Below are 23,486 nucleotides of genomic sequence, written 5' to 3'. Positions count from 1 at the left end.
TTTGATAATTGTGTAATACTTTTGATTTGAGTGTTTATGCAATCGAAGAAAATTGTAAAGACTAGAGATTAACTGTTTATTTCTTTTGTACATAGGCTGTGCATATGTTTCTTTGTTTCTTTGCTTATGTGTATGATTCTTAACTGTGTTTTTATTTTGTTATTGGTGTATATGTGTGTATGTATATGTATTAGTGCTGTCAGGCGATTAAAAAAATGTATCTAATTAATTACAAGATTTGTAATTAATTAATCTAATTAATCACATTTTAATCGCATAACCATTTTATGCCTGATATTCAATATTCTATAATCATATTTCAAATTGCATGTGTCCGGATGGCAGAATTCAGTACTGTATCTACAAAACCTTCTGTTTAATCATCTTCCATTTATTAATTTGCTTAGATTTTTCAGGTCTGGTCAATTTGAGCATGGCGTTATTCACAGTCAAAGATAAAAAAAATAATTATTGATATTCTCATTTGGTTCATTACAATTTACTAAAAATAATTCATTCAATCAATCACCGCACAGATTGATTGATTGAATGAAAATGTTATTAAATTAACAGATTGCAGAATGGGTACAATACAGTACGGCTCAATACACACAATAGTTAAGGGGATGCAGACCAGATAAATACTTTCGTCTTGTTTACATCAGGGTCCCCCATTTTCAATTCATAATGAATTGTAAGTAAGGGTGCAATCCATTCTTTGTGGATCTAGCCCACAGTATTTCTGTCACTGGGAATACATTCCCTGAGATTCATAGATGTCCCTAGAATCAGATACCAAGAACATGCAAATGGCCCATATTAAAAAAAATATTGTAAATGTGTATTCTACATTCTTATGGAATGAATGAGATACAAAAAAAAATAATTAAAAAAAATAATAATAATAATTTGTAATACATTTTGAGTTAATTTTCATAACGCGATAATTTGCTGTGTAATTAATTAATCTAATTTACGCAATAAACTGACAGCCATAATATGTATATATATTATATATATATATATATATATATATATGTATATATGTATGTATAGTTGTACTCCTGTTGGGGCCTCTTGGACCAGATCAATGTTTTATTTGGCTAAGTAAAGGTTAAATAAATAAATAAGAAACTGATGATTTGGTTCTGGTAACTTTGAATTTTCTATGGGGACTGCCCAGATCCTTCTCATGGACCTGGACCTCACTTTGAGAACCTCAAATCTAGTTCTTCAGTATTCGTCTCTAATTACTCTAAAATTGCGTATTTCTGTAAAAAAAAAGGGGGGAGCTCCCAATGTTTTCTAAACCTAAAAACAGCTCTATAGGTACTAGTCTAGTGTGGACAGATTTCCACACCCTGCGTGCCGACCTCTACCGGGTCTCGTTTCATGCTCAGCCAGGTGCCATAGACATCGACAGGCGTTTCCAGGAGTGCTCAGCCAGGTGCCGTAGACATCGAGGGAATTATCCAGCGGGGTGACTGAGAGCTAGCGGCAATGAAAACTGACGGAATGTGGAGAGCGTTGTGTGGAAAATAAAAAGGCTTTCATTGACAGTTGGAGCCCTATCCTGTAGTCCTTTGTGGCATGACAATGGCTGTGACTTTGGCTCTTAGCAGACAACTAGACTCACTGGACCCCTGCTATTCTCCTCAAGGATGGGGGGTAAACCCACCCCTGCCTGCCTGTTTTCTGGTCTATAGACTGTAAAAAAAAATATCACTGTATTATTTTACAGATTACTTTTGTAATCTGTAAATTAATAAAGAATTATCTTATTTCTTTTACAGGATAATTCCACTGCTTAATTGTCTTCAATGTTAAATGACATATTATTGGCTGCGTTTACATGGACAGTTTATTCCCCTTTTCATTCGGAATTAACGTTAAATCCTATTTAAAGTTATCATGTAAACATGTGAAAATACTTAATTCCGAATGAAAATGGCCATTCCGAAATAAAATCCATTCCGATGTAAGTGGCCGGTTTATTCCGTTTATCATTCCGAATTAAAGCTTTTTCTGTCCATGTAAACGCTTTTTCGGAATTAGTTCCCCCCGGTCTTTCTGCACATGATCGCGCATAGGCTACAGTACACATAGATGATCGCGAACAGGGGCACATATTGTTCCATAGCATACGCCTTCAGTTGATCATGACAAATCCTCTCTTACCTTGACGATTAAAAAGCCTCCATAATTTAGTAAATAAAGCTGTAGCCAGCCAGCTAGTATTGATGCTACACAAAATGCTATCCACAAATACAATGGTATCCTGAGGTAACGTTAGATACAACGTTTGCTAGTCGAAATGACTGGACACACACAGGGACAAGTTAAACATCAATCAATTAATTTATTCCAACAGGTAGTTTGAGCTGCATGTGAGCCGCGGTCTTTCTCTCCTCTCCTTTGGAAACGAATGATGATACGTTAGCTAGAAAAAGCACAGAACCGGCCGGCAAAAGTGAAGCTGCTAGCAACAGACACTATAATACTTCCGTCGGGGGATTTCAAAATAAAAGAGCGACGTCTAAAAGCACCGTAAATAGGTTTATTTTGTACATTATCTAACGTTAACACGAACCTAAACTAACTTTAGATTAGTTTAGGTTCGTGTATAGATATATATATTAGATATTGTAAAGAATAAACGTATTTACGGTGCTTTTAGACGTCGCTCTTTTATTTTGAAACCCCCCGCCCGGAAGTAAAAATTATGCTTATTTGTCTGCTTGTTATCAATGGGTTGCTAGTATACGGGGTACAATGTTACATAGGCTGTGCGTCGATGTTGCAGAAGCATAAAGGCCTGCAACACCTTTGCTTTGTCGATGTTGTGGTGCAGTTGCTTTGAAGTTGCTGTAGCATTTAGAGGCCTTTAACGTTAGCAGAATAGACACACAGAGAGTCTGGTTAATGTTGTTTGGTACGCTAGCACAGTAGCTGAGAATACCGGTCGCAGCTGTTTGTTTACTTCTGGTAAACGTAATGACGTTAACATCCTGTTTACGTTTACCCAATCAGAAGCCTTCCCAGCCCCAAACCTTACGATGACTCGAAAACTCCCGATTAGACAGTGACTTTCATGTAAACACCTTGTCGGAATTAAGATTTGACATGTAAACTCGCATGATTTTTTTTTACATCCGAATGATTTGATTCCGAAGTTATAATTCGGAATTAAAAGTCACCATGTAACCGCAGCCATTGAATTATATGTAAAAACACCTAAATAAAAATTTAAAAAATCTGGAAATTAATTGCTTCTCCACTTTATTTTAATTTGGGTAATTTACTGTAATTTGACAGTAATTATTTGGCAACCGTTGCTGGCAGACATTTACAGTTTTTGTAATGTTTTTTTTACAGCGATAGCTACTACACCCACACGTCACTCTCTCTCCAATCCAGTATCCCATTTCACTTCCTCCTTCTGTCATAGCCCATGTGTGTGTGTGTGTGTGTGTGTGTGTGTGTGTGTGTGTGTGTGTGTGTGTGTGTGTGTGTGTGTGTGTGTGTGTGTGTGTGTGTGTGGTGTGTGTGTGTGTGTGTGTGTGTGATATGGTGGGGCAAAATGCTACTGTACTGTCAACACGGAAGACGGTGTGGTTATCTGAAAGAAGCTGCCTCGGGCGCGGCAGCCCCCAGTGTGGCTCTGTGTGAAGCAGTTGTAAAATGTAGTCAACAATGAAAAGGCCTGGTAGCCTATGAGCCGCTGTCACACGTGGGTAATATCACGAGCAGGCTGTGAATAGACCTTTTCAAACTCGACAGCGTAACGTTCTAAATGGACCCAAGTGAATAAACGTTGGGCCTGAGCTGTTTCCCAGCAGTGCAAAAGAGGCCTTTCATGGAATGCACATTTGAAGATAAGATAAGATAAGATATTCCTTTATTGATTCCTTTGGGGAGATTCAGGCATCATAGTAGCATAGCGGAGGGGGGAGGGGAGGTACAGGTAGTAGAAGACATGATACAGGTTGTAAAATGATCGTACAGTGGAGAAGTAAAAATAGAATAAAAAATAGGCAGTGTAAACAATATAACAATACAATTAACTCTGGGCACGCACATAAGGGCAAGTAGGCAGTGTAAAAAGGTCAAGGTGCAAGATGAGGGTATGTAGTAGGGTATGAGGTATATTTGCCCTACATAGTTACAATATATATATAATTTGAAATCTAATCTAAGATATAATCTAAAAATGCTAAATCAAATGCTAAATATATGCTCTGGTGAGGTAAGTATACAGTATACACAGACTGTAAGGTGCAGTATGCATAAGGAATGTAGCCGTGATATACTTCATACGTTATATATTGTCCGTTTAGGTGGGAGTCAGACACACAATTTTGTCCTCCATGTTGGAAGAAACAACAGTTGTTATTATGGGGGTAGAAATCACCAGAGACCCCACGATATGATATTATAATATTATATTATTATGATATTATAATATTGCGATGTATTGTGATGTATTACCTTATTTCAATGTTTTATCTAATAAGACACCTTTTTTGTCTGTTCACCTCACACTTGGTGTCAGTGTATCGATATAATATCTATATCAGCATGAAAAATATTGCAATATTGCTGTATACGATTTCCCCCCACCCCTCTAGTTTTTATGTGTTGATCCATCTTGCTTATTCCTGCTTACAGACAGAGATCACGTGACGCCGTGTAAATTAAACATTTTCTTTTGAACGTGGTTACCAATGGTTACAGGCAACCATGTTGTAAGAAAGAGAACTACCGGTACACACACATTCTATTAAAGGCCTCTATTCCATTGAAAAGTCCAGTGAGTGTTTAAACTGCTCTGTAAGGCCTTACAAAATGATTGCCCAGTATTCACTTCTCATCATTTAAAATATAATATTATAGTAAAAATAAATGCATCGTCTTCAATGTTACTCCCAAGTCAGAAATGTGTATATCTTTCCATTCTGAAAGTATATTTTTATTTTAGTATATTAAGTGTCTTAATAAAAGTATACTTCTACCCATGTACTTGCAATACATGTTTGGGTACTTCTTATGTGTTATACTAATTCAAAGCACATGTTTAATATGATAGACATTAATATTCTGTAAGTATAATCTAAGTACATCAGACGTAACCCTCCCTCCTCCCTCAAGCCAGGACTCAATCTGTACAAAGATGTACATGCAATAAAGACTGCCGTAGAAATATTACCTATTAAGTATTAATGTATCATTCAAATTATTCTCATCAATACTATTATTAACATCACCATACATATCATACAAAATGTAGTATCCGAAACTTGTTGATGCCGTAAGCTTCAGACGCTCTCAGTCTTTGAATCCTCCCGTTCCATATCCACGCACAAGAAAAGCACCGACCACGAAGTAGTATCAACTATTTAATGTCCAACTCGGGTTTACACGTTCTTGTTTCCTAATTATATATAGAGCAGCGAGATTAACAAAGTTTATCCAGAGAGAGAGGTCTAAAAACTGTCTGGCTCCACTCTCTCATCACTTGGCCTGAACACCGGTAAAATCTGTGTTGTTTTCTTTCTAAACCAAAAGCTGTCACCTTGCCGCAGCTGACAGTAATCAATGACATCACCGTTATCCTGTCAAACTAAAAGTCCCTCGGCCTATCAGCCAAATATCCTGTAAGAAACAAACTAACAACAAAGAAAACATTTTAACTTCTATAATAATAATATCCATCTATTTATCCTATGAAATACAAGGCCAAAATGCTTTTCTATTAACTGCTATTAACTGAAATTACTCTTAATTACCAGACTAGGCATTTAGGCACCTACATTACCGGCCCCTAATTGTTATCAACAGCCTTGAAACAATTACCCAAAAATATAAACTTAAGGCGTCTAAATGTCATTTAACTTAAACATCACAATCTAAAGTCTCAAAATTAAACTAGACTGAAGAAGTGAAGATCTTGATTTTCGCTCTGCCCATGACAGAGACTTGACTTCGGTTCATCATCTTTTTCTCCCCACCCGAGGTGAGGCTTTGCCTTCGGAATAAAGTTCATCAAAAGTCCTCAGACTCGTGAAGAAGGACGAGCTTGGTTATTGGGCGACGAAGCTCGTTGGTCTTGGTCTTGACTGTCACTTGGCGAACAAAAACCTCTCTTGTCAGGAAAGGTCTCCACGATCCTCCCAAGTGGCCATGAATTTCTGGGCGAAGTATCATCCACGATCAGCACCACGTCACCTTTACTGAAGTTTCTTCTAGGTGTGGACCACCTTTGCCGTTCTTGGAGCTGGGTGAGGTACTCCTTGCACCAGCGTTTCCAAAAAACGTCTGTGATGTACTGAACTTGTCGCCATCTGCGTCTAGCGTACTGATCGTCTTTATTGAATACTCCGGGTGGTAGTTGGGGCTTGACCTTGAGTAGCAACAAGTGGTTGGGCGTTAAAGCCTCCAGGTCGTTGAGATCCGTCGATGCCTTTGTGATGGGTCTGCCGTTTATGATGGCTTCGGCTTCACACAACAGAGTGTGAAGCCCCTCCTCATCCAAGGTTTGTTCCTTCACTGTTGTATTTAGAACTTTCCGCACGGAACGGATCATCCTTTCCCAGCTCCCTCCGTGATGAGAGCCTGCTGGCGGGTTGAAGTGCCATTGGATACCTTTCTGCTGCAAGGTTTTCTCTATCTCGTTGGTATTCCACGTCTTCAACGCTTTCTTTAACTCAGTGTCAGCTGACCTGAGGTTGGTTCCATTATCCGAGTACATCTCTCTTACTTGTCCTCTTCTCGCAAGGAATCTCCTGATTGCGTTCAGGCATGCATCTGTGTCGAGTGAAGATGCTACCTCTAGATGCACGGCTCGTATAGCGAGACACGTAAAGATGACTCCGTATCTTTTTGCTTCCCCTCTTCTTTTCACTAGGAATGGGCCGAAGTAATCAACGCCGACTCTTGTAAAGGGGGGGTCGTCTGGCAGGACCCTGCAGGTAGGTAGGTCTGCCATGAGTTGCTGTCCAGTTGTTCCATGTAGCCTTTTGCAGGTGACGCACTTATGCAAAAAACGTCTGATGGCTCCATTTGCTCCAGGTATCCAGAACCTTTGACGCAGCTGAGCCAACATGTGATTTCTTCCTGCGTGAGCTGTGTTGTCGTGAATATGTCTCAGCACAAGCCTTGTGATGTGCGAGTCTTTGGGCAAGATTACTTGCTGCTTGGCTTCGTCAGGCATTGCCGCTCGGCTCAGCCTTCCTCCTACTTTCATGATTCCATCCTCCAGTATTGGATTCAACTTGAAGAGTGAGCTACTTTTCTTCACCCTTCCTTGTTCCACTAGCATTGTCAAATCTTCTTTGAAGGTTCGTTTCTGGGTGTGCTTGACAATTTCTTTTTCTGCCACGACTAGATCTTTGCAGGTGAGGCCTGTTCCTTGGAAAGCCTTTTTGAACCGGCTCACTTTGCTTTTTCCATCTGGTGCCTTTCTCTCTTCTTTCAGCTCTTTAAGCAGGACCTTCAGCTTCAGAAACCAGGCAACAGCGCGTTTAAGCCTTGTCCAGGATGAGAAATGGTTCATCAACTGTCCTGTTGCGTCTTTCGGCTCTTCCGCCTGAATGACATGCACTTGAGCTACTCCTTTGATCTCCAGATCATCGACGTCCAGCATTCCAGGATCTGGGTTCTTGGGCCACTGGTCTTGTGAACGGTGCAGGAAACTTGGTCCCGACAGCCAGCTTTGTTCCTTCAGGAATGCGTCGACAGTCTGTCCTCTTGAGACGAGATCTGCGGGGTTCACAGTGGTATTGACATACCTCCACTGTGAGGTCTGAGAATGCTCCAGGATAGCTATGACTCTATTAGCCACAAATGTCTTGAATCTTGTGCTTTCGCTGTTCAAGTACTTCAGCACAGCTGTGCTGTCGGTCCAAAAGATAGAATCTTGCAGCTCGAGTTCGAGCTCTTTCTTGAGAAACTTGTCCATCTTGACGGCAGCTACGGCCGCGGTCAACTCCATCCTTGGTATGGTTGGAGACTTTAAGGGTGCGACCCTCGCCTTTGCCATCATCAGGGCAGTTTGAACTATGCCAGTCGCGTTGCGCAGTAGCAGGTAGCTTGTTGTTCCATAAGCCTCTAGACTTGCGTCGGCGAAGTGGTGGAGCTGTGCGGAGACTGGAGCTCCAAACTGCTTCGTCTTGATGCATCTGTCCACTCCGAAGTTCTCAAGCCTTTGCAGTCCTGAGATCCATTTTTCCCATGTCTGGGTGACGTTATCTGGTAGCTCCTCGTCCCAGCCATACTTCTGCCTGCAGATATCCTGTAGGAGTATCTTGGCGGGCAGCACCACTGGAGCGAGAAACCCCAAAGGGTCGAAGATAGAGCTGACGAGGGAAAGCAGGCCTCTCCTAGTGTGCGGGCGATCTTTGAGGTTGATCTTGAACCTGAACTGGTCTGATTCGGCGCACCACTGGATCCCCAATGCTCTCTCCACCGGCAGGTTGTCTTCGTCTAAGTCCAGGTCTTGAAACCCTTGGGCTCTTTCTTCTTCGGGGATCGAGTTGAGCAACATTCGGCTATTGCTCGACCATTTCGTCAAGCGAAATCCACCTTTTGCCAACATCTTTCGTAAGCCAGCACAAAGAGTGATGGCTGTCTCTTCGTCGGCGGTCGACTTAAGACAGTCGTCGACGTAAAAGTTCTTCTTGACTGTTTTGGCTGCTTCAGGGCCAAACTCTTCCTCGTGATCCGTTGCACATTTCTGCAGTGCAAACGTTGCAACACTTGGCGATGATGTTGCACCAAAGATGTGGACTAACATCTTGTGTTCGACGAGTTTCTTTTCGTAGTTCCCTTCAGGCCACCAGAGGAATCTGAAGAGGTCAGTGTCTTCATCGCTGACTCTGACCTGGTGGAACATAGCCTCCACGTCGGCCATGACCGCCACGGTCTCTTGTCTGAACCTTGTCAGGACCCCTATTAGGGAGCTTGTCAGGTCCGGTCCCTGCAGAAGCTGCTGGTTCAGTGATGTTCCTTGAAAGCTTGCTCCGCAGTCGAAGACGACACTTAGATTCTTTTTAACTGGATGTCTGACTCCGTGGTGAGGCAGATACCACTTTCTTCCTTTTGCTGACTCCTGATCAGCGTTGTCGAGTCTCACAGCGTAGCCCTTCTTGAGGATATTATCCATGTACGCCACGTACTCTGTGCAAAATTTGTCGTCTTTCGAGAATCTTTTTCGTAGGTTCAGCGCACGTTGTTCGGCAACTGATCTGCTGTTGGGCAAGCACAGTGTTTTGTTCTTGACTGGCAGGCAAACACTGTAATGTCCATCCACAAGTTTTGAGGATCGTGACACCATATTCATGAACTGGTGATCGTCCTTTGACATCTCGATGTCTTCATCTTGTCCGGCGTCCGGAAAGTCTACTTTGAACTGCTGCTGCCAAAGCTCGTCTAGCCTGGCGACTGAGATCCGATTTGCGGTCACTGCTGTCCGCTTGCTCTTCTGGCTTGCGTCACTTCCGCCTTTGAGCGGTCCATTAACTGTCCAGCCTAGGATCGTTCTGACGGCATATGGTCCTTTGTGCACGCTGCTCACCACTTGGAGCGGCTCCATTGCCTTCGGGACGTTTGCTCCTATGAGCAATCCAACCTGAGCTTGGATAGTGGGAAGCTTCACCTCCTTTAGGTGAGGCCATCGGCTGACATCCTCTTGCCGGGGAATGTTCTCCTTGGAGACGGGAATGGTTTTCCGAGAAAACACCTCTGGAAGCTCGATGAATTGTTTTCCATCCAGGCTGCTTATTTCCAGTCCATTCACAATATTTGTGTCCACAACAGATTCTGATCCCATTGTTCGCAGCAAGATGCTTGCTTTGCGTCCATCCATGTTCAGTTGTGAGATCAGCGACTCTGAGGCAAAAGTAGCTGAGCTACCCGGGTCCAGAAACGCGTACGTCGTTACTTCCTTGGTTCCCTTCTGTGCCTTGACGCGCACTGGAATAATCGAGAGAGCGCAATCTTCCTTTCCGGCCCCAGTGACACCGAAGGCCTCCATCATTTGTACAAGAGCACTTGTCACTTCTTGTTCCGTTGACTTCGCTTCCTCTTGAGAGTCTTTAGAGCGATCTTTAAAGTTGTAGTGAAGCAGTGTGGGGTGTTGTCGAGAGCATTCTTGACACTGCACTTTGTCTGTGCAGCTGTTACTCATGTGACCATGTTTCAAACACGCAAAACATAGACCTTTGCCTTTTAGAAAGTCTATCTTCTCTTTGTGTGGTTTGCTCTTGAGTTTTCTACAAACTGTAAGGGTATGCTGCTCTCCGTTGCAATAGCCACAGGGCTTGCTGTTTACGTCCACTGCAGCGGTTGGAGTCTTTGGTGTTGCACGTTCGTCGCTCTCCTTCATGCCTCTAGTCATTTCAGCCTTGGGGGAGTCAACTGCTGTAGCGTACACCTTTTGTGACTTGTGTGTCCTTGTCTTGTATTCTTTTGTTCTCTGTTGACTTGGTTCTTTTGTGGCTGTAGTGTTGTCCTTTATGTTTCCGTAGAGCGGGTGTAGAGCGTATCTAACTTGCTTGTTGACGAAGTCTACGAAATCCTTGAACCTTGGTTCTTTCTTGTAAGTCGCAGGCGTGTCTTCTCCAAGATTCTCTGAGTCTGTACGGTAGCTTATTAGCCAGCGCTCTTATGTTGGATGCGTTTTCCAAGTCCTCCATGTAGCTTATATCCGTCATTGTGTTGGAGCAGCCTGTGAGGTACAATGCAAATGACTGCAATGCTGCACCGTCTTCAGGCTTGATTGTCTGCCACTCCAGAGCCTCTTTGATGTAGGCTTCCGCTATCTTGAAGTCGTCGCCGAAGAACTGTTTCAGCATTTGTTTTGCTTTGGTATAGCCTGCAGTAGGCTCCATGTGAATGCAGCTTTTGACCAGCTCATGTGGTTGTCCACTTGTGTACTGCAACAGAAACTGTAGACGGTCACGATTGTCACTGGTGCGGTCTTCCACTCCATGTTCCATAGATCTGATGAATGTCTTGTATTCTAGAGGGTCACCAGTGAATGTTGGAATGGTGAGCTCAGGAAGTAATGAAGCTTTGTGATTCTTCACGAGGTATTCTGTGACATTCGCCTGTTGGGAGATAGCCTTGCTTAGGCTATGAAGCTCCCATCCTTCTTTGAATTCCCTTTTTGTTGCTTTTAATATGCTGGTCGTTAGTGGTGCTGCTGGAAGCTGCACGTCCTCTGGTGTACTGGGGGGAGGTGGTGAGGCACGCTGATATAGCGGTTGGAAGTTCCTCTCTTCTCTTTCGTCTGTCTTTTCAATGTTTAAGACAGTCCTGTCATTTGATGTAGTACATTCATAATTTTCCAGAACTCCCATTTTTGCATCTGACTCAGCGAGAGCGGTCTTCATTGCATGTATTTCTAGCTTTCTTTTTTGTTCTGCTTCAAACCTCATTTCCTCAGCTTGTAGTTGAGCCTCCTTGCATCGTTTTTGTGCTAACCAGTCTGCTTCTTCCTGCTCAAGAGCTAACCTTTCATTTAAAGCGGTGGCCTTTACTTGTAGAGCCGCTCGCTCCATCTGTGCAGTCAGTCTGATTGTATTTGTTGAGCGAGAGCCTGATGAGCATCTACTTGTTACTGTTCCAGACTTAGATTTGGTATCCATAGGTTTTTCCTGATTGTTACCATCTTCAGCCGGTTCAGAACGTTTTGTGACCTCTTTCATCCATTCCTCACATTTCCAGAAGAATAAATTCAGTGATTCAATTTTAGGCTCAAAATTCTTCTGATCAGCTTCATATTCTTCCTCTGACACAAAACGACCCAGTTCAGTGTTGACTTGTATTAGCTCTTGTTGCAAATTACTGAAATCAACACGCATTTTATTATTGACAATGCTGACGTTTGCATCATCTTCCTTTAATGTCAATATTTCTTTCATCATGTTATTTAGCGTTGATAATTTGTGTTTGCGTGCCTTTTCACGTTTAGCAGCTTGCTCCTGCATGGCTTTCTCCGTCAATTTGACTATCCTTTTGCCACCGACTTCAATTCCTTCCATATTGATACAGTTATTGAATCACCGGTCGGCAGTCGCTTTCCACAATTAGTAAAATGTCAGTCACCTGGGGAGAGCGCGCAAGCCAGACGCGCGTTTAATTACTTTTACTTTCAATCCAGACCGCAAGCTGTTAGTGTTATGCTTTTTTTTTCATTGATCGTATTCTGTAACGTTAGTTATAGCTCCAATGGGATACACCACTTTCGGGCTAATTATACAAGATACAGCATAGTACAGCTTACTGTTTGACGTCTTCTTTCGGGCAAATCATACAAGATACATCTTACTTGTTGACGTCTTCTTTTTTCTTTCGTTCCGCGAAAAGTTCCTTTTTCCAGTCAGGCCTGTCCAAATCCAAGTTCCGTTTTTAATGAGCAAGTTTTTAGACAAAATGTAGTATCCGAAACTTGTTGATGCCGTAAGCTTCAGACGCTCTCAGTCTTTGAATCCTCCCGTTCCATATCCACGCACAAGAAAAGCACCGACCACGAAGTAGTATCAACTATTTAATGTCCAACTCGGGTTTACACGTTCTTGTTTCCTAATTATATATAGAGCAGCGAGATTAACAAAGTTTATCCAGAGAGAGAGGTCTAAAAACTGTCTGGCTCCACTCTCTCATCACTTGGCCTGAACACCGGTAAAATCTGTGTTGTTTTCTTTCTAAACCAAAAGCTGTCACCTTGCCGCAGCTGACAGTAATCAATGACATCACCGTTATCCTGTCAAACTAAAAGTCCCTCGGCCTATCAGCCAAATATCCTGTAAGAAACAAACTAACAACAAAGAAAACATTTTAACTTCTATAATAATAATATCCATCTATTTATCCTATGAAATACAAGGCCAAAATGCTTTTCTATTAACTGCTATTAACTGAAATTACTCTTAATTACCAGACTAGGCATTTAGGCACCTACACATATCAAATACGCATTCCTTTTCAGAATTCCTCAAACAGTGGCTCGGGAGGTAGAGCAGTCGTCCGGTTCAATTCCCGCTCTTCCCAGGCAGCGTGTTAAAGTGTCCTTGAGCAAGACACTTGACCCCTAATTGCTCCGGATGAGCAGGTCGGCACCTTGCATGGTCACCTCCACTGTCGGTGTGTGAATTTGTGAGTGAATGGGTATAACGTGAGGAACAAATTATAAAGCGCTTTGGATAAAAGCTGCTACTGTATATAAATGCACTATTTACCATTTATTTACCTGCGACTGCACCTGTGTAAACATAGCGAGACTATCCCAGACTTTTGTTTTGGGTCACTTTGTGTGTAAGCTTTTGAAAGTCCTGCAAGATGCATGATGTTTTTATTACTTGAAGGCATGCACGTCTGGAAGTGTATCGGTCTCTGTGCATGATGTTTTTATTACTTGAAGGCGTACACGTCTGACTTGGTAGGAACCCATCATTTAAATTCTGAACTGTATATGTTTACACTGTATATTACGTGTTTTAGCTTGTCTTGTCTACTGATCAGTAATAGCCTTTCCCCACACAAAAGAACGGACAGCTGCACTACCAACTCGCCTCTGCAAACTGAAAGATTCCTCTCGGTTTGGGATTTAAATGCAGTATGCACAAATGACAAACGTTAACTGAACTTAACGCTCGGTTCGCAAGGAAAACCTGTTCCTTGTTCTAGCTGGGAACCAACGTTTCAAGTTCCAAACCAATTTATTTTTGCTCAGAATGCTCCAAGCAGTTCAAAATTAGGTGTGCAAACCAGAACAGAACCCATTCCCTGTTGGTGGAAAAGCAGTCTTAGGGCTTGGATCGACCTGCCGCATATTTCTGGGCGCAAGAGTCTTTTGTCAATTGTTCCCAATGAGGACAGAGCGTATGCGGCCACATGCTGGCGCCTATAGGAAATGCGCTGCAGTCGGCTTCTTTTTTCAGCGCCTTTCAGTTTTTTTGTGCGGCAGCACCCAGCGTTTAAAGTTGAAACTTTCTGAACTTTTCAGAGCGATGCGCTGAGCGCATTTCAGACAACCAATCACAGCCTATCATATCTACCACTCTGTTTGTAACCTGACACCGGAGTTGCCTGCCGGTCTACCCACAAGAGATGGCACAAATACACTAATAACTACACGAATACACTAATAAAAAGCTAATAAAAAGCAAAGGGTGAACTGTGGTGTCAGGCAATAACTATATATATAATTAATATACAATAAAGTGTATTAAAATATGCTATATGTGCAAAACCACGGCAGTAAAATACGATAAAAAGATGGCTGTCGCTAGATTTCTTTCTCTCTGTCATCTTGCTACAAGATGCGCCTCATCCCAAAACTACCGGCACACTGCCAGCGTTTTTCAGCTGGAAATGTGAGCTAGGTGGACACATGCCCTTAGGTACTAATAATCAGGGACATTACCTTATGGTCTTGATCATGCTGAGGCCCATCTCCACGCAGCAGTGGGCGTGGTCCTGCCGAGGCTCAGGGAGGCCAGACACGCAGTAGTAGCAGTCTCCCAAGATCTTAATCCTAAGACAGTGGTGTTCCTGCAATGGACACGGAGACAACATCGGTAAATCAGACTAGAATCCAGGATCTTACATACTGTACTCGTAATGTATACACCATGATTTGGAATTATCATAGGCTGTCTACTTGACAAATGACTCTTGCAAAGCTTAAACACAAGTAGGATGCCACTTAATTCAAGCGCTCGTATCCGTTATGTCCATGTTCTATCTCAAAACCATAAACCAGATAATTAAAGACCCAGACCTGTGATGCTGTCAAGATGTAAAATCAGGGACATACAGCTCCATACTCAACTAATGGGAGATAAGTGTTGTGGCCCCACAAAGTGTTTGTTCCTCTAGTAGTGCTGTCAATTCTTAACCAAAACGTCCCCCTGCATCCAAGGAGTCACCATGAGTGCGCACAATTAGCTATGGAGCAACTCACAATCCTTACATCTTAATGACAGCACAGCTTCAAGTCTTAGTGGGCATGTCCATAGGAAAATCTTCTTCAGCTGGCAGGGCTCGAGTGTTGCAGTTCTCAGTGCTGTATTATCAAATTGAATGGCATTCATCTCAATGAGCTAAAAGAACGGTGAATGCAGGCATTGTTAATGCATTGTTGATCACTGGTATTTGTTGTTGAAATTTGAAACCTACTTGACCCCATCTAGCGGCTGGTTCTTGGGGTCCCTCAAGCATGCTCTGAACTTGGAAGATCAGCCTTTTCAATTGATGCGCTCAATTGAACACTTGGAAAACTTGGACATTTTTTTATAGTTTAGTTTAGAGTTTATGTAAATTATGTTAAGAGTATGATTTGCGATTATGTGACTTTGTTTGTTTATTTATCTTTTTTTTATTGTACACTAGTCATTTCTGTAAATGAGGGAAACCTCCACTTCCTAATGAGTTGACACAAATCGCAGCGGCTAGTCCTTTGTGCCGGTAGCCATCAATAGTTGGAGAACTAACTGCTGGAGAACTTGAGAACTGTTAGGACTGTCGGACTCTTAATTACGAAACACTGCACAGACTCTGGTGCAGTATGCTACAACAATATATATCATGTATAATATTATTATTATTATTATTATTATTATTATTATTATTATTATTATTATTATTATTATTATTATTATTATTATTATTATTGATAGGATATACTTCCATTCCACTATTATTATTATTATTATTATTATTATTATTATTATTATTATTATTATTATTATTATTATTATTATTATTATTATTATTATTATTATTATTATTATTATTATTATTATTATTATTATGTTCTACTCTACTACTATGATGACTACTTCTAGTATTGTCTTTTTTCCTGCATGTACCTCCCCTCCTCCTCCTCCATGTTGCTATGACACCTGCATTTCCACAAGGGGATTAACACTTTAATCGCCGGAAACGCCTAAACTCGTCATTGCCCGCCATGCTCATTCTGCCGAAGACGCCGTAACACGTCTTTGATATCAATATTTCAAAAATCTGTGATCGAAATCATATTTCTCCTCCGGGGACCTGAGCTAACGGTTCAAGAGCGCCATCTGGTGGCCGATCGGCAGATCGCCCAACAGGAAGTCATGTGGATGACGTGGTGCTCACCCATATTTCGTCCGGGCACTCGCTATCATTAGCAGGACTCCATCTTGACACAGTGAACACCGATCGGTGCTAATAACTCGACAAACAACATGATTTGGACGTATATACTATTATACAACCTGGAGATGGATCGGATATTTCGACATCCCATAATAGAAAAAATTCTATTCCACGCTCATCCCCCAACGGCGCGAGGAAGATACGGTGAGTTTCAGCGTTCTTTTCTAATGTCTGCTATACTAACTGCTCTGATGATCATATGACCCACACTAGATGAATGATATAACGTTGCCCACGGAATTATAAACGACCCCCTAGAACTTCTAGAAGTACCTCCAGTTGAAATTTTTTATCTGGCACCGATCGCTACCAAACTGTATTTGATCATCAATATAATGCATTTGGGGCTATAAATCAAGTTCTGGAGAAAGCTGCAGAAAACGATAAAAACATACTTATACTTTAGACCGTATTTTAGTATGAATATGTGAATGAAAAAGTATAACGTTGCTACACCCTGAACAATAGATATAGGACATTGAATGGGCCATAATAATGTCAATTTAGCAATACAATTTAAAAAGTTATAGCCCTGCAAAGAAGGGGAACTTCTCCATAGACAAATAGAGCTGGCTAGGGATGGTAAATTATTAATTTAACCATGGCGATCAAAGTGTTAATAAAGGAACACTTGACTTGACATGAAAGGTTGTCACTTGCATTAACAAATGTCCATCCGCTCTGCGGTCCAATGTAAAACTAGAGCCAACTAGATCATGTAAGACAGCTTTTCACGAACCAAGTAAAGGAGGAGCCTTGTGTTTTTTTAGAGACAGCTCTACATTCACGCCGGACCATCTAGTGAGACATCTAACAGTCTTAAAAGAACACGCCAACATTTTGGAAAATTTGCTTATCATCTTCTCCAGAGAGAGACAAGAAGATAGATACCAATCTTCTTAGCACAATGAATGGAAGCGGACATGGCCGGTTAGCCTAGGCATTGTCCAACTAACACCTCTCCTGAAGGCTAACTGACCATGTCCGGTTCCATTCATTGTGCTAAGCTAGGCTAACATGCAGCCAGATAGCTTTCTACTGAACGCACAGAGAGGAAACTGGTATCTATCTTCTTGTCTCTCTGGAGAAGAAGGTAAGCTAATTTCCCAAAATGTTGGCATGTTCCTTTAAGGCAAGGGGCTAGGCCAGGGGTCAGCAACCTTTTTGACATGGAGTGCCTGTTTGAAATATAGTTGTAACTAGTGTGCCTCAACAATATTCCATGCATCGTAATAATTTTTTCTCATAATCAGGTCTTTTTAATGATAATTTTTACATTATTACATCATTATTGTTATTGTTATTATTAACAATATTATTATGATGGTTTTATCAACCCTAAATCTGAGTTGTGGGGGGGAATGCAATGCAGACAAACAGCTGCATACAGTGCGACCATTTCACTCACATTTGCCGATACATTTTTGGACACATCACACACCATCGGTGTGTGTACTGTACGTGTGCTGTCATAGCTCCACCTACAGGCCTAATGGAGAACACCAGGAGAACACCAGGATGTGAATGGAGGGTGAATGTGAGGTATTTCGTGTAAATACGTTTTGATTGATCGCAAGACTACACTGTCAAAAAAAAATTATAATAAGTTACCAGAACTTTAAAATATTGAGTTCAGTTACTGTGCATTAATGTTTTCAGTTTTCAATTCATAATAAGTTAACAGAAAAATAAGTACACAACCACATTATTTCAACCTAATACAACTATGTTTATTGTCATTGTTTTAAGAACACAAGTTGACTTGGTAATACTCACATTTTGAGTAAAAAAAATTGCTTTTAACATGTGCAATGTTCAATGAAATAGAAAAATAAATAATACAATGTGTTGATTAATCCCACTGGTCACAATGGTGACCGTAATAATGTTTTTGTTATAAGGCACTGCAAATGTTACTGAATTATGTAGCAATGTATTTCCAGCTAAATTGAAATAATAAACAAATAAAGGGTCTCAATTAAATATGTGGTAGTAAAAATAACCTGTGGTAGGATTTCAACAAGATAAATGAGACAACAGTGCAAAATATTTCACTATAATATTTCAAAGCAAAAAAATTTAAATAATAATTATAATAAAAACATTTTTAATGCTGCCCCCTGTGCCTATGAAAATGCCCCTGCGTGCCTATGCAGGCACGCGTGCCTAGGGTTGCCTACCCCTGGGCTAGGCTAATAAGGCCTAAGGTTAATAAGGCATACCTACTAGTTTGTTGCAGGCCACATTTGGGCATTGTCATGGTTAAAAATGTCAATAAGGATCATAAAATACTTTTGCATGGCTAGACAAATGTACAGGAACGTGTGAACAGGGGGCGGCCGGGTAGCGCAGCGGACTAAGCGTCTGTCTACCACCGCATAGACAGTGGGATCGATTCCAGCTGTCAGCGGTACCTCCGGCTTAGTTGGTCATCCATACTGACACAATTGGCAGTGTCAGTGGGTGAGAAAGCCGGTGGGGTGGGTCCTGGTCGTTGTAAACAGCGACTCCTACAGGTCGGTCAGGGCGCCTGCACAGCGAGGGAGGGAACTGGGGAGGGTAGTGTGATCCTCCCACGTGTTACACTTCACCAATGAGAGTCCTCGCTGTCAGGTAAAAAGAAGCGGCTGGCTGTCTCCACATGTGTCGGAGGTAGCATGTGATAGACTTCAGGGCTCCCTAGACCGGCAAGTGGGGGATAAATGCGCGCAACAACCAGGAAGGGGAGGGGGGATTTGGCATAACGACTAAATTGGGATGGGAGAAAAATACAGAAAAAGGGAGGAGAAAAAGTAGAAAAAAAGGAACGTGTGAACAGTAAACCTATTTTATGATAAATCACGGCCAATGTTCATTTTTAGTTGCGTTGCGCAAAGAAGACATCTAACTGGTGCTATGATCAATGTGTTATTTGTATTACTTAGCACCTTTCTTGGCAAGGATGAATGGATTTAACATATTATGCATCACTGGCAGCCCCATGGGAAAAGGCTAGAAGAAGGCTAACTCTACTAGGTAAGACAAATGTTTTATTAGTGGTTGTAGCTGTGTCCTTAGCAGGCATGCAGTGGTGGTCAAACGCGATTAAACGCCGTTTAGGCTACGTCACTGAGGCAGAAGTGCGCGCAATGATGTGCACGCGCGCACACAAAAATTACTCGTCGCGCCGTATACCCCGGCCGGCACTTATCACCTAGACTTTGCATAATAATAGGATACCGACAACCAAAATACAAGCCCTGTAGGTGGGGGGTTGCTTGATCTCCCGACTGGAAGGATGACAAGTTGTGCTTCAGTCTGAAGGAAACTGTCCTTCAGTAAACTAACTCTAAGTTACATTGTTAATTTAGTTTGTATTTACTTTTCTAGTTTAAGTTAATTCAATTAAAGAAGCGCGCGTGCACGTGGCGTTTGACCTTGGCCCATATTACGACTGCACCACTGGTCCTTAGCCCTGACTTATGCGTGAAGGATACAGCATCCATACACGCTAAGTAGGTTAATTGAATTAGGCGAAACGCTACAGTAACTTGTTAGGGTTAGCTAAGGAGTTGTGTAAGGAAGAAATAATTAAACCATAAACAATGAACAAACAAACAAACAAATCTGGTTATCTGAGCAATACATCAGAATTCAGCACTAAGGCTTGCAGTGTGAAGGTAGAATAAAGGCAGTGGTGGAAAGTAACTAAGTACTTTTACTCAAGTACTGTACTTAAGTACAATTTCGAGCTACTTGCACTTTACGTGAGTATTTTCATTTTAGGGAACTTTATACTTTTACTCCACTACATTTCAAAGGAAATATTGTACATTTATCTGAACCCATCAGTTACTAGTTACTTTGTAGAAAAAAGATTTAGCATAGAAAACATAATATAACAAAATGCTAAATGTATGAAGATTATATACTTTCACATTTGAAGCCTGTCAACATCAAGAGGACGTAATCAGAAGCAGCATAACTGGACCACATACCACTTTAACGTAACTTTTAGAGGTCAATGGATCGATGATTGAATGCTCCCAAGCACTGGAATACACAAATGTCATGTAGAATGCATAGTTTTACTTTACTTACTTAAGTACATTAGCAATAGCAAATATGTCTCTACTTATACTTAATTCGAATTTGAATGGAGGACTTTTACTTTTACCAGAGTACTAATTTATATGGGTATTTTCTACTTTTACTTAAGTAAAGGAACTGTGTACTTCTTCCACCACTGTCTCAAGTCAAGTCAAGTCAAGAGTTTTAATTGTCACGGCATACAGGTATACAATGAAATGCGGGTGGTCTTGCCCGCAACGATGTGCAATACAGTGGTACATATAATAGAATCAAAAGAAGAAAACAACATTGTGCAGTAACAGGTAACAGGTAACATGGAGTGACATCTCGGTATCTGTACATAGTTATTTACAGAGCATATGGGACATGCTAGTTAGCTTTGGTAGTGCAATACACTGTTCCTGTTATTTTAATTTAAAGTGTCCTTTCCTTTGGCCATAAGTGTGCGTGTGTGCGACATGAGTGTGTGCCCGCTCATGTTAAAGTGTTAAGTGGCTGCTCGTGTGTGAGCGTGCACAGTGTGCGTGTCGTGTATGTGTTCATGTGTGCTTGTGTGTGGACAGTTCAATGTTCTGAGCACTCAATGTTCATTGTTCATGGCTCTGATGGCCTGGGGGAAGAAGCTGAGCCTAAGCCGCTCTGTCCTAGTAGCTGGGGTTCACAGGCGTCTGCCTGACCTCAGCAGCTGAAACAGGCTGTTATTGGGGTGGTGAGGGTCTTTCATTATCCTGCAGGCTCTGGATTTGCACCTCTTGTTGTATAGAACCTGCAGGGGGGGTAGTGCAATACCCGTGGTACGCTCGGCTGAGCGCACCACTCTCTGTAGGGCCTTCTTGTCCTGTGCCGTGCTGTTTCCATACCAGGCAGTGATGTTTCCGGTCAGGATGCTCTCTACAGCTCCTGAGTAGAAGGACTGGAGTATCTTTCCCGATACTCTGAACTTCCTTAACTGTCTCAGTATGCTATGTTGTTCATGTGGGGAGAATAGGCTGATTGAATGGCGTAAGGCAATGAAATCAGACTAGTTTTAAACACCTTTAATGTAACACATCATAACATATAAAATGGCCACATTCATTCATATGATTATACAAATTATATTATAATTATGAAATAAAATAAATTCAAAACCTTTTCACGCATTAAATGTGTGTTACAAGCTGGTCTCTGAACTTCAAAAAGACCTGCAGAACTGGTACCGGTGCTGCTCAGCACAACGGGTGTACTCACATGGGCCAGGCGGTCGAAGCGTGCAAAGAGCTCGTTCAACATCCGCACCAGCTCCTGCGCTGACAGCGTCGTCGAGAGGTTTGTGAAGCCTTTGACGTCTGCAAACAGAATGCTACATAAAATACAGAGACGTCACATTAATATCCCGTCAACACGTCCACATCTACATGTTTCGTTACATACATACATGTCATTTCTTTACATACTGTACATACATACACCGTCGATAAACACAAGCACAATGAATCTTTGTTTGAGTGTGTCTCATGCAAAATAATTGTTATTGTTATATTACATCTGACATCGCGTCCCGCTCTGCCATATTGAGATATCATCTCCATGCACATATTGTGCATGTGAAAAAGTTGACACATGCACGTCACTTGCACGTGACCACGCCTACTCCCGTGTGTTCCTACAAAACACAGGAAGTGGTCACGCTTACACCCTTCCTTATCTTTTTCCAAGCGTGAGTTGTTCATATGCACTCTCAACCAGTGGAACGTTATTATGAAGCGAATGGAGAAATTGAAGAATGTTGGACTTTCGCCAGAGTTCTCCAGCCCCCGGATCTTCCTTAACTGTCTCAGGTGGTAGAGGCGCTGCTTCGCTTTCTTTACTACTGTGTTTATGTGTGTTGACCATGTCAGGTCCTCTGAGATGTGGACCCCCAGGTACTTGAAGCTGCTCACCCTGTCCACGGTAGCCCTGTTAATCGTCAGTGGTGTGTGTGTCTCCTGCTGTCCTCTCCTATAATCCACGATCAGCTCCTTGGTTTTACCAATGTTCAGGAGCAGGCTGTTGTCCTGGCACCAACGTTCCAGTACCTCAACCTCCTCTCGGTAGGCCTTCTCGTCGTTGTCCGAGATCAGCCCCACCACCACCGTGTCGTCGGCGAACTTCACAATGGAGTTGGAGCTGAACTTGGCCGCACAGTCGTGTGTGTAGAGTGAGTACAGCAGGGGGCTTAGAACACAGCCCTGGGGGGACCCGATGCTCAGGGTGATGGTGTTGGAGGTCTGACCCCCCACCCTGACCGCCTGGGGTCTTTCACTCAGAAAGTCCAGTACCCAGGCGCTCAGGGCGGAGCTCAGGCCTAGCTCGATCAGCTTGTCCACCAGTCTGGTGGGGACTATGGTGTTGAACGCTGAGCTGTAGTCAATGAACAACAGTCTCACATAGCCCCCCTTCTGACGGTCAAGGTGGGAGAGAGTGCTGTGCAGTACCTGGGAGACCGCGTCATCAGTGGACCTGTTTGTCCTGTATGCAAATTGCATAGGGTCCATATCACTGGGGAGAGAGGCACAAATGTGGTCCTTGACCAGCCTCTCGAAACATTTCATGACCACAGAGGTGAGTGCCACCGGTCTGTAATCATTTGGACATGTTGGGGATGGTTTCTTCGGTACATGGATGATGGTAGACATCTTGAAGCAGGCAGGGACTACTGACTCCGCCAGGGATTGATTAAATATGGCGGTGAACACCGGGGCAAGCTGGTTTGCACAGGACTTAAGTATGCGTCCTGTTATACCATCTGGGCCTGCAGCCTTCCTGGTGTTCACCTGCATAAATGCTCTTCTCACACTGTGTTCCGACAACGAGAGAGCGCCCCCGCCCCCCCGCGGTTGCCCCCCCCCCCCCCCCCCTCCACAACAGCCGGTGCGCCAGTGACGTCACTAGCCAGAGGGCTAGCGGCGACACTGTCTACACCGAACCGAGCGTAGAAGGAGTTGAGTTTGTCCGCTAGAGAGGCGTCGTCGCTCCCCATTGAGGGGGCGCTGACTTTGTAGTCAATGTTATGTTAGAGCGGTATCCCACCCGGAAGCCGACACCAAGGGGCGAGTCGGCCCAGCAGGTGGCTGAGTGGGCTGATGAGGCTTATATCGCCGCAGTACAGAATTTAGCAGCAACTAATGACATTGTTCAATTGGCTGTTTTTCTATGGAAAATGGTGTTGGGTGATGGGGTCTTAGGGCCAG

The 23,486-nt window shown here is 42.5% G+C and overlaps 1 protein-coding gene across 1 annotated transcript in view; it reads right to left on the bottom strand.

Annotated features, from left to right (window-relative positions):
- adcy8 (adenylate cyclase 8 (brain)) overlaps positions 1-23,486 on the bottom strand; it is a gene marked incomplete at both ends in the record, with an annotated part of 388,672 nt that overhangs the window by 161,488 nt on the left and 203,698 nt on the right. Inside the window, 2 exon segments of the mRNA XM_084327783.1 lie at positions 14,426-14,553; positions 21,505-21,616. Of these exon segments, the coding sequence (XP_084183909.1) occupies positions 14,426-14,553; positions 21,505-21,616 (240 nt within the window).

Source organism: Notolepis coatsorum, assembly GCF_963971535.1.
Source record: "Notolepis coatsorum genome assembly, chromosome: 13".
Taxonomy (NCBI): domain Eukaryota; kingdom Metazoa; phylum Chordata; class Actinopteri; order Aulopiformes; family Paralepididae; genus Notolepis; species Notolepis coatsorum.
Note: the sequence above shows the minus strand (reverse complement) of the source record. Positions and strands in the feature narration are given on the sequence as shown.